The sequence below is a fragment of the Sander vitreus genome, chromosome 6, assembly GCF_031162955.1.
Source record: "Sander vitreus isolate 19-12246 chromosome 6, sanVit1, whole genome shotgun sequence".
Taxonomy (NCBI): Eukaryota; Metazoa; Chordata; class Actinopteri; order Perciformes; family Percidae; genus Sander; species Sander vitreus.
Genome location: NC_135860.1, coordinates 10,319,255 through 10,334,765, shown reverse-complemented (window position 1 = coordinate 10,334,765; position 15,511 = coordinate 10,319,255). Strand labels below are relative to the sequence as shown.

At 37.1% G+C, this 15,511-nt stretch overlaps 2 protein-coding genes across 2 annotated transcripts in view; one reads left to right on the top strand and one right to left on the bottom strand.

Annotated features, from left to right (window-relative positions):
* LOC144519370 (glycoprotein endo-alpha-1,2-mannosidase-like protein) overlaps positions 1-3,201 on the top strand; it is a 17,159-nt gene extending 13,958 nt beyond the window's left edge. The window contains exons 3-4 of the mRNA XM_078252446.1: positions 1,316-1,392; positions 1,781-3,201. Of these exons, the coding sequence (XP_078108572.1) occupies positions 1,316-1,392; positions 1,781-2,417 (714 nt within the window). The 3' untranslated portion in view covers positions 2,418-3,201. The remainder of the gene's footprint in view (positions 1-1,315; positions 1,393-1,780) is intronic.
* A 240-nt stretch (positions 3,202-3,441) lies between these two features.
* On the bottom strand, positions 3,442-15,078 carry yrdc (yrdC N(6)-threonylcarbamoyltransferase domain containing). The gene is made up of 6 exons (XM_078252451.1): positions 14,801-15,078; positions 10,199-10,394; positions 9,367-9,481; positions 9,138-9,257; positions 8,837-8,967; positions 3,442-4,225 (listed from the first exon to the last, which is right to left on the bottom strand). The coding sequence occupies exons 1-6, from the start codon at positions 14,970-14,972 to the stop codon at positions 4,156-4,158; spliced, it is 804 nt and encodes a 267-aa protein (XP_078108577.1). The 5' UTR covers positions 14,973-15,078; the 3' UTR covers positions 3,442-4,155.
* Positions 15,079-15,511: the final 433 nt, after the last annotated feature.

Below are 15,511 nucleotides of genomic sequence, written 5' to 3'. Positions count from 1 at the left end.
TGACAATTTCCCATGAAAATGCAACAGTGAAAACGTGGTTCTTTACAGTCACATCCTGTCCAAAAAGGTCTGCTTAAATGGCTAACTGTGGAATCCTGTACTGTTGGCTAAAGTCTGTGTTATCTTATTTTATTTATAGGTTGTAGAAATTCTGTAAACAAGTACAGTCACCTGTAACATGGTACTAGGGAAGAGAAACCAGACGCCTAATCTAATGCTATGCTTTAGGCAGGAGTCCACACATTTTTAATGACTGACTGTCAATTTAGGGAGCCAGCATATGATTGACGTTGCCATGCAACCAGTAGCTTGCTACAAGAAGCCATCCCTAACCTGGCAATTCAATTTTATTTATATGTTTATATCATGACCGACATTATCTCAGGACACTTCACAGATAAAGTAGGTCTAGACAACACTCTCATGTTACGTTCAGAGGCCGCACAAAATGTCCAGCATTGCCCAATGGGCCACACTTCACATGGAATATTTTATGACATACTACACTATGACTTTTTGGTATTTTTATGACATACTACACTATGACGTTTTATGACACTATACTATGCTTTTTCATGACATACTATGACTTTTTATAACATACTATATTGACGTTTTATGACATACAATATATGACTTTTTATAACATACTATACTATGACTTTTTGACATTTTTATGAAATGCTATGACTTTTTTTTAACATACTCTACTATGCATTTTTGGCCTTATGTCATACTATAACTTTTTGACATTTTTATGGCATACTACTGACTTTTTGATTACATACTATGACTTTTTTGACACACTATGACGTTTTGACATTTTTATGACATACTATACTATGACTTTTTGACTATTTTATTACATACTATGCTATGACTTGACATTTTTATAACATACTATTACTTTTTATAACTTTTTTGACATACTATACTATGACTTTTTGACATTTTTATAACATACTTTGACTTTTTATTTTTTATTTTTATGCCTTACTATGACTTTTTATGAATACTATACTATGACTTTTTTGACATTATGACATACTATGACTTTTTGAAATTTGTTTGACATACAACACTATGACTTATGACATACTACTACTACTACTACTTTTGACATCTATTTTAGATACTGACATTTTTATGACTACTATACTATCACTTTTTGACATTTTATGACATACTATGATTTTTTGACATTTTTATGACATACTATGTGATCTGTGAGTGCTGACTGTGGTATATTTTTTAATGACAGTAATATGATGAATAAAACCTAACAAGGCCCGTGACTTTCTGCATGTTTTTCTAGGTTGCATTTCACATCCAACCATACAGAGGACGAAACGACCAGAGTGTGCATGACAACATCAAGTACATCATTGACAGGTAGGCTGCTCCTCTCCATCAACTTAAACAGACTTAAATACTTTTAGCATCATACTTAAACACATTTCTGATTATATAAAGCCAGTTTCATAACTTATGAATAAGTTTTTGAAGCAAAAGCATTTTTCCAATTTTTAAACACCACGTTTGCTCTGAAAAGCAGCATCTGCCAACTACGTACAAACTCAAAAGCCCAAATACCCCAACGATATTTAGTTTCCAACCAATTTAAGAAGAAATAGAATGCAAATCTTCATATTTTGCTTCTACAGTAATAGTGTCATTAAATGAAGAGTCCGTTATTACCTGTAAAGAACATAGCAGCCTCTTGACTTAATCAACTAGTTATTAAAGCAATAATTGACTGTGTTATTGTTGTCTTTAAAAGGTACGGTGACCATGGAGCCTTCTACAAGTTTACTTCCAGCACAGGGAAAAGTCTTCCCCTATTCTACATTTATGACTCCTACCTGACTCCTCCTGAGTCCTGGTCTGAATTCTTGACTCCCACGGGCTCCCACAGCGTGCGCGGCTCAGTCTATGACTCCATCTTCATTGCCCTGATTGTGGAGGAGCGTCACAAGCATGACATCCTCGCAGGTGGCTTTGATGGCATGTACACTTACTTTGCTTCCAACGGTTTCTCCTTTGGCTCCTCTCACCAGAACTGGAAGGCCATCAAAGCTTTTTGTGACGGCAACAATCTTCTCTTTATCCCCAGCGTCGGACCAGGTTATATCGACACCAGCATCCGGCCGTGGAACAACCACAACATGCGCAACAGGGTGAACGGTCGTTATTATGAGACGGCCCTGCAGGCGGCGCTGAATGTGAGGCCAGACATTGTCACTATTACATCTTTTAATGAATGGCACGAGGGGACACAGATAGAGAGGGCAATGCCCAAAAAAACAGTGACACGTGTGTACTTGGACTATCAGCCACATGGACCCGATCACTACCTGGAGTTGACCCGCCGCTGGGCTGAGCAGTTCAACAAAGAGAAGGAGCAGTGGCTCATGTGAGCTTTTATCGATCGGACTTGAAACAGCATGCACAAGTGTGTGTACACATGAAGGAGAAGAAACAAAAGAGAAGGGAGTGAATGTAGAGACCAATTATTATTATTATTATTATTAAAAAGGTTACTCTAGGGAATTTGTTCCTTAAATGGGTCTCTGGTCTTTGTTCACTTAATGCAACTTAATCAATGATTGTCTCAAATACAGCGAGAAAACTGTCACCACATAATTGAACGACCTGAGACTTAGCCCACGTATGATCATTGTTTCCTTCTCTGCAGTTAAATAACAGATTTGATTACAATAGCCAGACACTTTTATGGTTTCCCTTTCATTCACAATTGGCTGTCAAGCCGAATGGGACACTAATGTTGATCTTTGAAAGCAAATGTTTATTTATTAATAGGTCAAACTATTCCTTTAAGAGTCAAATGTGTTATTTTGTGACACATTTTGGTTTGACATAACATTTACAATAGGATTTGGTATCATTTCGGATTTGTTGCTAATCAACAAAGGTGTTCAGTGTCAGAGTATGTTAATCCATTTTAGCAAAGTAAAGCAAGTCAGACAGGTTGTTAAAGCACAGTTACACTAAACTTGGCCTTAAGGTTGTAAAAACAGTCAGAATTTTAGAATTTTTTTGTTTTGTTGTAATTCCCTCATTCGTGGTGGGCATACACAACCGTCTGTCACTTAAGTAAAAACAACAGAATCAGAAGTTAAAAAGTTAAGGCCGAGGCTCAACGTTTGAGTGTCTATATGAATAAAAATGTACCACTTGCTGGATCACTCTGCTATATGGATTTGTGTGATTTAGATTAATAGACAGCAGGATTTCATCAAAGTAAAGGTACTTTCACACAGGCATTTTTAAGAATAAAACTATGCTCTTTGGTTGTGAAGGGCACTTCTGAGTGGGTTCTGCTAGTTTTATTTTCTTCAAAAAACACTTTACTTCCAGGCACCTAAAACTAAAGATAGACGTATGTCTCAAATATTTTCTTATGCATTAATAAGACTGTGATACTGAAAAACAAAACTTTTATTGTGACTGTGACTAAGGTTATACAATCCATCAAAACAAGTTTACATCAGGCATTGAGAATTTAAAAAATGCTCCAGTTTTTTAACATGCAAGTTGGCAGATGAATTTCATGTCGTATATCCACTAAGTCTGAAATATTACAGTATTTTATACATTTAAATGTAATGTAGTTTAAGCTACAACATAAAACAGTTATTGTAACTGTAGCAGGTGACCAATTGTAGTGCAAACCGACATATGGATAAAATAAATACAGGGGATTTATAAGTTAATAAATAGTTCTGGACAAGTCTGATGTATAGTCAATGCAATTCCCAGAACCCATCCCTTATCGCAAAGAATTATTCAGGCCATAAAATAGAAAAAAAAATCCATACATACCCATACTACAGAGCTGACCTTGTTCTGTTTCTGAATAAATGGTAGAGAACTGCGACACTCTAAAATCCCACATAATCCCATTATATTAGACCAATAGTAAGGCAGAAAAAATGTTCATCAAAAGTTATTTCAGACGTTAAAGCAGCCACCAGAACAATATTGGCCATCGAGTTGCTCCTGAGTTCTAGTACTTCCTGAAAAAGACTCATTCTTCCATGTGAACATGAAAAGGATTCACTTTTCTGAGAAGCCCCGGGGTCAACGCCAGTTGGGCATCTCAGCTCGTGTTGTGGAGTGTAAAGAGTTCAAAGGTCATTCTTGCCCCGAGTCCTCTGACAGTCCATATTTGTGCTCCAGCACATTAACCGTAGAAGAAAGAGCACTGAAAACAGAATTACAGTCATGTTGCGTTTAATGCACCAAGTGTCCTTCAGAGTAAACGTGGGAGAACACAATGCAATAACTCTATGCTAATAACGCTACTCTACATCATATTTTTATTATTGTTGGCACCCATTTGCGGCTGTAACCAGATATTAGTCTGCTTATTGATGCAAAACACCCCTGATTACTTGAGTATTTACGTATTCTGACTGAACATGCTTGACTACATTTCTTTACTTGTTTGTGCATGTATTCCCTTCCTTCCTGAGTTGTGTAGTAAACATGAAGGAACAATCACAACACTACATTACACTTCAGTTTTGCATATATTCGCTGTCTCCAATTCACTTCATTTGAAGTCTGTACGACTGCCAAATTTAAGAATGGGTTCTCTCTGTTGCCCTACAAATGTGCATAGGCAGTCAACCGTGTCCCAAATCCATACTACAATTAATGCAACTTATATACAGTTATATACTACATACTTGTCATAGCATAATGTTTTAGCATATTATAAAATGTTAACAGCAATGCCAGACGTAAGGTGTCAAACTGCAACTTTAGAAAGCTACTGCCAATTAAACTACAGAAAGAGTCACCAAAATGTTTTCCCAAAGATTTAATACTTTTTGCTATCCAAATTTTCTTTGCAGCCGTTTCTCCACCACCCACAATTTATTTCAATATTTTCTACCTGTGAGCATCCTCCATACTCATACTCAAAAACTGACTGTAGTATTCATACTGTCTGCTTTGAGTATACTTTATTTTGTCACTTTTACACTGCGAACACACTGCATCCTAAAAAAACCCCAGCTAGAATCAGTAGGTTGGATGGATTTGGGAAACGGCAGATGTATTTGGAAATGCACAAGTCGTTATTCACATAACACCACCAGATGACAAACTGCAGGATCAGTCTCAGAGAGCCGTGTACAGATCGCTCTGATCAATATTAATTTATGACTGAAATCTGAGCCATCATATCCTTTGTCTCGCCTCTTTTGCTGCATGGAAGTATAATGGGACCTTTATCATGCTTATTTACGTATTTTATATAGTGACAAATAGTGAAGAAAACAAAAATATGTCATAGAAAAAATGGGAAGCCACTTAATGCCAAATTAATTTCACAGTGAAATTATAAAGATATGCTGACTGCATCTATAACTTCTTGACGGACCGCAGTCAGCAAGTCAGATTTAACTCATGCATATCATCCTTAAAAACTATAAACACAGGGGCAGCACAAGGGTGCATTCCGTCGCCTATCCTATACACCAACAACTGTCAAGCTTCCTCTTCAGCCCACACTTATTTTAAATATGCTGACGACACAGCACTGGTTGGTTTTTTAAAGTATGACATTTCTTCTGTGAATGGATTTCAGAGGGAACAAAAAAATGCATTTCCTGCAGAAAATGCGTGGGAATGCTGAATAGCTGAATTGCTAAAGCTAAACTGGATGAATAGCTTAAATCCGTAAGAAGAAGTTAAAGTAGTGATAATGGTTGAAAAAGTTTAAATCGTTTTAATGAGTATGAATTTCCTTAAAAAGTTAAAAGCTGACGCCAAACTGAATTGTTGGCTTTAAAAGTTCAACGATGCCATCGATGTAAAACATTGTGAGTTCTGAATTTATCTATTAAGTATGGAAGACTTACAAATGCTATGAAAAACATGTATTAAAATGCAGAAATAAAAAAAAAAATGGTTTGCACTGCACTGCTGAAAAACTTGGAATTTGAAATGTAAAAGTGTCAGTTGGAAGCGGAACTGCATTACCTTAATAAGCTAACAGCCGAAAAACATTTCTATAAAAACTGGAAGCTAAACTGTAATACCGTCAAAAGTGGAAGTTCAAATAAATTGACTAAAAAGGCTGAAAGTATAAATACTTTGTATTATTATCAGACATATCCATTGCGTAGAACAAACAAGCATGACCCTAAAGAGCTGAGAGGTGAATATATTGCCTGAAAAGAAGCAGGCTATATATATGGATGAAACAAATGACCCTGGAGAGAAGGAGGGAGAGAGAGACAGAAGGAGGAGGGAGGGAGAGAGGGACTGAGAGAGAGGGAGGGAGGGAGAGAGAGCGAGAGAAGGAGAGAGAGCGAGAGAGAGAGAGAGAGAGCAAGAGAGAGAGAGAGAGAGGTGGACAAATAGACAGACAAGGATGGAGGGAGGGAGATGAAGACAGAGGAGGGAGGAGAGACAGAGAAAAGAGAAAGAAAGAAGGAGGGAGACAGAAGGAGGGAGGGAGACAGACAGATAAGGAGACAGACAGACAGACAGACAAACAGAAATACAGACAGACCGTAGTGGAACGCAAAGGATATAGACTAATGTTCATATTAATGCCTGTAGTATTCAAGTTGACTGTCTGTGAAAGTGTTGTCATGGCTACTAATGACCTGTGACCATGTTTCTAAACACCCTTTGAAGTCTGTGATGAGATCCCTTTCATCTTTAATCAGGTAACGAGTGTGTCACCTGCTGAAACTGTCACCTGTGCCACACTGGAGCTATTCAAAGACACTGAGAGCAAGCTCTCAAATAAAGGCTCAGACTGCTAAAACGATAAGGGGTATCAGTCAAATGATGTAATTGTGACCACCACAACGCCTTTGTGAACGTATCCATATAAAATTGATGTTGATAAACTTAAAAATGTGGGCATATCAGCGATTTAAAAAAGTGGTTCGCTCTGCGTTTCGCTCAGAAATGTGAAGAATGTTAAACAGGGCAGCGAATGGAGGAAGATGTGGAACTCTTGTCATTTGGAAGCTCAACGAGCCAAAGGTATAAGTCATATCAGATAACTGAGACTGAAACTAGAAACTAGACAAAAATACCTACGTTTTGATGTATAAATTGTGTATGACAAGTAGATATTGTGGGCGTAAGAGCAATTTATAGAGAAGGGACAAAGATAATTTTTTAAGGCTCTGCACTGTAGTTTGACATCATCCACTCTAGCTCGCGCAATACACACATTAGAAACGCAGCAAAATCCTGAAATGATCACTAAACTTAAACAGCTTTTTCACAAAAACTGTAAAAGATATTTTCTAATACCTAAAGTTTTTGTGAACAGTTTAAAGTTTGAATCACGTCTGCAGGTGAAAGAATGTAGGAGGCGATACATTTTGAAGCAGAAGAGGATTTGAAGCCCGCTCTCATTGACTTTAATGTTAAAATAAAATGTTTAAAAGCTTAATATTTAAAAAAGTATAAATAGTAGAAAAAAGAGTTGAAGAAGTCCCATCATCTCCTGAAAGAGCTGAAGATTTTAAAAGTTGAATGGTTTTAATAGCTGAAAGTATGCAGAAGTTACAGAGAGCCAAAAAACGTACGGAATAAATAAGATATAAAGAACAGAATAACAATAGTTGGAATGCTGCTGAACAGCATTCCCACTAATAACAATAGTTGGAATGCTGTTGAACAGCATTCCCACTAATTACAGGGTTTCACTCAGTGGTGTTCTGATAATTTTCTTGAAATCAATGTGAAGAAAACAAAAGAGATGGTCGTAGATTTTAGCAGAAATAGAATAATAGCCCCCCCTTCTAAGATCAATGTGAACTAGTAGAGAGGGTCTTAATCTACAAATAAAAAAATTGACTCTAAACTAACTTTTAATGAATGTGCACAGAACAAAACTAAGAAAATGCACCAGCAGATGTTCTTCCTTAGGAAACTAAACAATTTTAGATTAGACAGACACATTCTTGTAATGTTTTATAAAAGTCTCCTCAAGACTGTTCTGTCCTTTGGCCTTATCTGCATGTTTGGTAACATGCATGTTAACCAAAAGAGACTGCAGCGCATGATCAAGATGGCCAGTAAGATCATTGGACCTGACCAGGTGTCGGCAGCTCAGCTGTACAATGAGCTTATCTTAAAAAAGACTGACCAAATCCTTAATGACTTCACTCACCCTCTCTATCATAAATTTATGAGAAGCAATAGGTCATCTGGTAGAATTTCACAACAGAGAATTAGAACAGCAAGGTACAATAAATCATTTGTGCCTACAGCGATCAGATTGTATAATGACCAAGCACATTGCAAGCACTTTAATCCCGTGCTGGCACTTTAACTGGACGGTAGATCTCAATTCCTTGACAACCACTCCTAGTTATTATTTTTTTATTTAAATTTTTAGCTACCTGATAATATTAGTCTTTTTTTTTAATGTTTTGTCAACGTCAGATGTTGGATTGTCTTTGTCATTTCTTCAGTATTGTTATTTTTTTGTATTGTCACTGTCAATTTCTGTCATTGTCATTTCTGTAGTATTGTTATTCTTTTCTCTAACAGTTTATTGGCTTGTCTGTGGTGTTGATGTTTAGAGAATATGTTGTGACAAGGGCGCGTAATGAATGACCACATGAATTTCCCCTTGTGGGATAATAAAGTTTACCTTGACCTTGATATAAGACCACCTTTTTTGCTCTGTTTTTCCTTTGCTAAAATTTTTATTCTCCTGTAAATTATTTTAATAATTTTGTGGAAATTATTGGTGGATATGATTTTATTTGAACAATGACACATTAAGCTGCAGCAACGGAAAGCTAAGTAAGTAACAGCATGAACTCACCAGCCGGGTCTGATGATGCGGTATTTCCCAAGTACTGATAGGTCGACCACGGTTGATCCGAGGCGGCTGTGGTCTCCTATTGGTCCGCCATCCACCACCAGTGCTAGTTCGGGCCAGAGCTCCTGAAACTCCTTTAGGAGGACAAACACAGCAGTATTAAAAAGAGTAATTTTGTAAACTTAAATGACAAAAGAGTTAAAACAAGGAGAGACACCAACTTGAATTAAGATGCTGGGAAAAGTGAATGTCAAACTCTGATCAAAGCCTCTCTAAACTTGCCATGTATTATTTTTCCACTTACATTAACGGCCACAGTGCTTGTGCATGAGCTGATGTTGGCGCTGGTAAGGGCGAGTGGTTCAGCACACATCTGGCAAAGGCGTCTCATAAAGGCATGGTCTGGGATACGTACGCCGACAAGCTGAGGGGCACACGGACATGTAACAACAACAGACGACTGACTTCATTAATAAACCATTTGTTTGCGGTTTTATTTTTAGCAATATACAGTTAAAAGGGAGTGGACTTACTGAAGTAAAGGGGTTGAGCTCTGTGTTCAGTAGTTCAGATCTTTCCAACACCAGAGTGACAGGACCAGGCAGCAGGTCACCTAACAGCGCTTCCTTCACCTTCACCTTGCAGTACCTGTCCATGGAAACCAAAACAATGGCAAAGTTGAGCAGTGCTTTTAAAACCAGTGGTACAGCGAGTCATTATCTGAGAGAGTTTAGATACTACGGCACAGTTCCAAATTGCAACTCTGCACCGTTCTATGTTTAATCCAAGATGTTGTCATTTGCTAGTCTGCCTTATCTCCTCTTTATTAAATGTGTGATTTACTTACAAATGCCTTAATGTAAGACATCGTTACATAGCAAATTAATTAATGAATATTGGGGTATTTCTGTGACAGCACGTGTGCATGTCACTCAAAATGTAAAATCTGTCTTGTTGGCCTGGAGATGGCATCTCTGCCTCTTCTACGTGTGACTATCTGTGGATGTGAAATATATTTGTGCAATATAGTAGGTCTACAAAGAAACCATCAGTTACCACTGATATTTTAAAATACAAAAACAATCTGCACTCAAACTGTAGTTCTGTTAGAAACATTTTTTTTTTTTTTTTTTTACAGTTTTCAGCAGTAATTCAAAATGAAAGTCTGCGGACCGTTTCTCTGCTTGTGGTGGACTGTGCTAACATTCTGAATTTAATTTGATTTTTTTTCAAAATCTGCGGAAAATTCTCCATCCGCAGATTCCGTGTGGCCCTGCTTATCACGTTCATGTTCACCAGCTACCAAACAACAAATCAAAGTGATCCTCTGGGGGAAAAGCGGTAGACACACGTACATTCACTTACTTATAGATATCCTGGATTTCCCCTACACAGATGGCCAGTGGTTTATGTCCATTTCGTCCTTTGATGTCATAGGTTTTTCTGACAGCTTCAGAGTTCTGGGCCAGACATGCCAGGCCATAGATGGTGTCTGTGGGCACACCGACCACATGACCCTCCTTAAGAGCCTTCACCGTGCAACTCAGGATTTCAGCAACATCTGCAGTTCAAAAACAAGGAGGGTCAATGAGGCATCATCCACCGCAAGACAGAAAAAAAAAGAAAAAAAAACATACACACATACATACATTATATATATATATACACATATATATATATATATATATATATATATATATATATATATATATACATACATTATATATATATATATATATATATATATATATGTATATATATATATATATATATATATATATATATATATATATATATATGTATATATATATATATATATACATACACACACACACACACACACACACACACATATATATATATATATATATATATATATAATATAAAAATAACGCGTTCATTTCGATTAATTAATCTGAGAAAAAATAACGCGTTAAAAAAAATTAACGCAGATTAATCCATTCCATATTGACGTTTGCATACAGACGAAAATCTGGTGCCACTGATATGTCTGCGCTTCTCTCTGATGCTCTGAAACAGACGTTACAGGAAACACAAACCCCGCTGCATGTGACGCTAGTTAACACTATACTCAACAGAAGCTAACGTTAGCCTACCGCTAGGTAGTTAGCACTATAGCAGCTATAGCACTACAGCAGCTAACGTTAGCCTACCGCTAGCTAGTAGCTGGATTAAACACGGTTACAATGCTGACAGCTAACGCTAAACGGTGTAAAGTGTGACTGTGTTTTACTGTAGAGGATTCAACACCGGTATGTAACAATCTGCAGCTACCGTCGGAAAGACAACACAGACGGTGCGTTCAATGAAACTGGTAAACTACAGCGTCGTGGTGCATTTGAAGTTATTGTAAATGTCCTTTTCCTATCTGGTTGTTGTTTTTGTCATTCAACAGCAATTTACTAGTGAAATAAGTTATTGTTATTGTTATACATTATTATTAAATCATTTAATTTTGACCATATGGCCTTAGCAATAAACAAGCCGTTCTTTAATGTCACCAACTGTTGTTTAGTACCCTCTTTCTTTACTTTCTTAAAAAGTATCGGTTCAGGCACCGTTAATTATGTATGCGATTAATTTCAATTAATTAATCACAGAGTATGTAATTAATTAGATTACATTTTTTAATTGATTGACAGCCCTAATATATATATATATATATATATATATATATATATATATATATATATATATATATATATATATATAGGTTGTGTGGTGGTGCCTGGTGAGGTGGCATGGTGGCATGGAATGTGTGTAGATATGTATATACTGTAAGTAGCCTGTCTATGCATGTAGGTACAGTTAGTGTTGATGTATACATATCTTAGAGTTATGTATTTTGTATTCTATTTTGCCTTGCTCTGTAGTTGTATATATGGAAGGATGTGATGTTTTTTAATGGCATCTGTGACTTGCATTGCTTTTTTGCATTTTTAAAATGTTGTTGAATTCTACATTCATTCTAGTAATCACTTGAACACTCACTGAAGTAAAGCACAAGTACATGAATGCAGTACTTAAACACTTATGTTACTTCACACATCTACTCAACTGCATTTCAGGGGGAACTGTGCGTTGTCCTCAACTACACTTATCCAATTACTCGAAAACAGAAAGTTACTTTGCAGAATAAAGGTTTGCAAGCAAAACATAATCATGAAGCTATAAATATGAAAAATAGCTTTAGTTTCTACTGCCCAGCAATAGCAAACCTGCAGTAGCTACATTAAAATGATGCTTGCACATAAATGCATCAGTGATGTACAACTCTGTAAGGTGCTCATTCTACATAATGAGCCACTTTAATTACAGATCCATTGTTCATCAAGGCCTTTCACTTCTAATAGTTGAGCACATTTGCTGTTAATCTGTCCTTGTAAATGAGTATTTTACATTCATTTGACCTTTTTACATATTAAATTCCTTATTTTATTTAAGTGCAGACAGAAATATGATACTTAAGGATAGGATAACATCTGTTGTCATGGATAGCTGTCTAATAATAAAGTTTATTAACTCTCCAAAATTATTGGACTATGAGGTAAACTGTGTAGGTGTGTATTGCATTTAAAAAAAAACAGTCTACATATACATACATACATACACACACACACACACACACACACACACAGTCAGCATTAACGCGTTAATCAATGCGATTAAGGGTCGAGCATAATGCGTTCATGTTTTTTTAATTTATTTATTTTTTTAAATCGTATTAATCGCATGCTGCCATTTATTAATTTATTTTCACTTCACTCGGCTTTGCCTCGTGCCTAACAGGCTACTATTTTTGCCTTACTTCCTCGTAACACATCCTGCTGCTGCAGGAATAGCAACACCGATTTCGGTGCCTCATTCTGGTGCCACTGATATGCCTGTGCTTCTCTCTGATGCTCTGAAACAGACGTTATAGGCAACAGAAACATTGCTGCACGTGACGCCAGTTAACACTACACTCGACAGCAGCTAACGTTAGCCTACCGCTATCTAGTAGCTGGATTAAACACGGTTACAATGCTGACAGCTAACGCTAAACGGTGTAAAGTGTGACTGTATTTCACTGTAGAAGGTTCAACACCGGGATCAAAGAATTTCTAATAAGGTAAGAAGTTCCACTCTCTCGTTACTTCCGGCTTCTGAACTGGTTGCAGTTCCACCGGAGTTCCTTATAGGAGGCGCTCACAGGCCAGTGCAGAATGAATGGGACTCTATGGAGCTATACCCCTCAAAATCCACTTTTCTCAGGATATAATTTTTTGTCTAGTAATTTGAATGTTGCCTTCGAAAGGGGAGGCTAAGAAAATACACACTGCTGGGTGTTAGATTTTTTTAAAGTGGCTTTTTTGTTCTAAAAAGCCTTTTAAAATGTAAATGACGTCATAAACATATACGGCCAGAGATACCGCTTTACGGCAAGCTCTGAGTCGCTTCCTTTGTTCTCTCGAAGCATCGACAACAGAGCTGACAGGTTAGACTCTCTCTGTCAATACACGTGCTAGAAAGAGGTTTGCTAATGTTTTAAAGACCACGCCGAAATATTCACTCTGACATTCTGGTTCTGCTTTGGATGCCGTCAAGCGGGATCTCCGATCGTAATCAGTCCTTCACTGACCAATCAGCATTCATTAGCAGAATGCTAGCGTGTTATGGGCAACAACGACTCAACCTGTAAGAAATCGAAAGGACACAAGTACTCGTTCATTCAACTTTTGACCTATAATCCATGTTGAACTTGCAAAAACTACAATCAAATCTGAGATTTCTCAAACGACAATCAGGCGAAAGAGACAAATTTAGCCGTCTAGCTCCATAGAGTCCCATTCATTTAGCACTGGACCGCGATCACGCCCAGTGGAACTCTGGTGGAACTGCAACCAAATTCGGTACAATGGGGCTGAATAGGGAGTGGAAAGGCTAGCCGGGCTTTGCCGGGATGTAACAATCTGCAGCTGCTGCTGTCGGAAAAACGCAGACGGTGCGTTCAATGAAACTGGTAATGTACAGCCTCGTGGTGCATTCAAAGTTGTTGTTAAATTCAAATGTGTGACTAGATTAAATATATAATAAACAAATACAAATCTTAAAATCAAGTTCATAAAGTCACTTTCTTTGCATTCATTTGATTCCCAATCAAGATACACTGGAATTGCTTTCCATTGTTAATATGTACTTAAAAACTGTTCTGAAATGCAAAATAATAGAATTTTAATCATCAGAATCAGAAATACTTTAATAATCATGTGATAAAATATGCGATTAACTATAGAAATTCAACGATTAAGAAAATGTAATCGTTTGACAGCCCTAATATATATATATATATATAAATATTACATTAAAGTAATAAAAAGTAACTAAATTTACATACTGTGAATTGTTTTTTGAATCGAGAATCGTTTTTGAATCGTCAATCGATTTTGAATCGAATCTTGAGCCTAAAAATCAATATCAAATCGTGACATTTTCTGAATCGTGCACCCCTAAAATATATATGTTAACTAATCAGTTATTACAGCTTGCATTTTTTTACTGATGCCTGTTCTTGCACTATGCCCTTTTCTGCTGTAACACTTACTAATCTAATCGCCGCTGTGGGACTAATAAAGGATTGTCTTCAAATCAAAGTGGGAGAGGTCCATGTCATGCATGACAGAACAATCTGAACTCCAATAGGGTTGGAAATGAACTTTTTTGGTCCACCTGCCACAGTGGCTGGTGAGTTAAGCAAATCTAGCAGCCTCTTGCATATTACCAGTTAATAGCATTTGGTTGATACTAATGTCCAACCCTAATATGCTGCAAGTGCAATGTTTACGTTACTTAACGTTACTGCCAAACAGTCCGTTAATATTTCTTCAGTAGCTCTATCAGTCATTAAGAGCTAAGCCTTAGAGGCACGCACAAGCACTTTTGCTGTGAATGTTAACGTTAGCTAACCTGTGTGGCCCTCCTGATGAACAGACGGTACATTGGAGGTCGCCGGCCACAAATGCAGCACTTTGGTCTTGAGCTCTTTACACATCTCTTCTCCGAGTCGACGAGCTGTCGCTGAACTGTGAGCTCTTCTGGATTTGATTAATTCAACAGCGATGTTACAGACGGACTTCATAAAACCAAAACGGCGGTTGTTTCACTTCACAGCCAGGGAGCATGCATAGACAGTATATAAGAAGGGAGCATGTTGTCGTCTGATGAAATAACAGTTATCTTCCGGGTTACGCCCCCAAACAATGATGCGGATTCCCTTAAAGGGCCAGCAGCACGTTGTTTTAGATGTCCAGTGGGGGGGGGGGACTTCGGACTTTGGAGAATTGATGGGCGATGTTGTCTTTAAATGATATTGAACAAAACATTTTATGCAAAAAGAAAAACTATATATATTATTGCTCTTTTTGTGGACTTGATGGTAAAACAGTTTTTATGATGACTCTCTCTATACATATTTTTATTATCTCATATCCAAGAAAGTAGCCATCAAAATGTTAAAAATTACAAAAGGTAACATTGTTTTCAAACGATCCATATCTCTACCAACCTTTTGAAAAACTCTTAAATATATTTAAATTGTACAAGATAATTGCCTGTGACTGTTGAACCATTTGTTTTATTACTTTGTATTTTCCCTTGTCTTTTATTTACCCCCGAACC

Bases quoted from the DNA above. Each gene is read 5' to 3' on its own strand.
- yrdc (XM_078252451.1), bottom strand. From the start codon at position 14,972: ATGAAGTCCGTCTGTAACATCGCTGTTGAATTAATCAAATCCAGAAGA. The intron at 9,258-9,366 runs GTAAGTCCACTC...TGTGCCCCTCAG, and splicing joins AGCTCAACCCCTTTACTTCA to CTTGTCGGCGTACGTATCCC. The intron at 8,968-9,137 runs GTAAGTGGAAAA...GTCCTCCTAAAG, and splicing joins CAAGCACTGTGGCCGTTAAT to GAGTTTCAGGAGCTCTGGCC.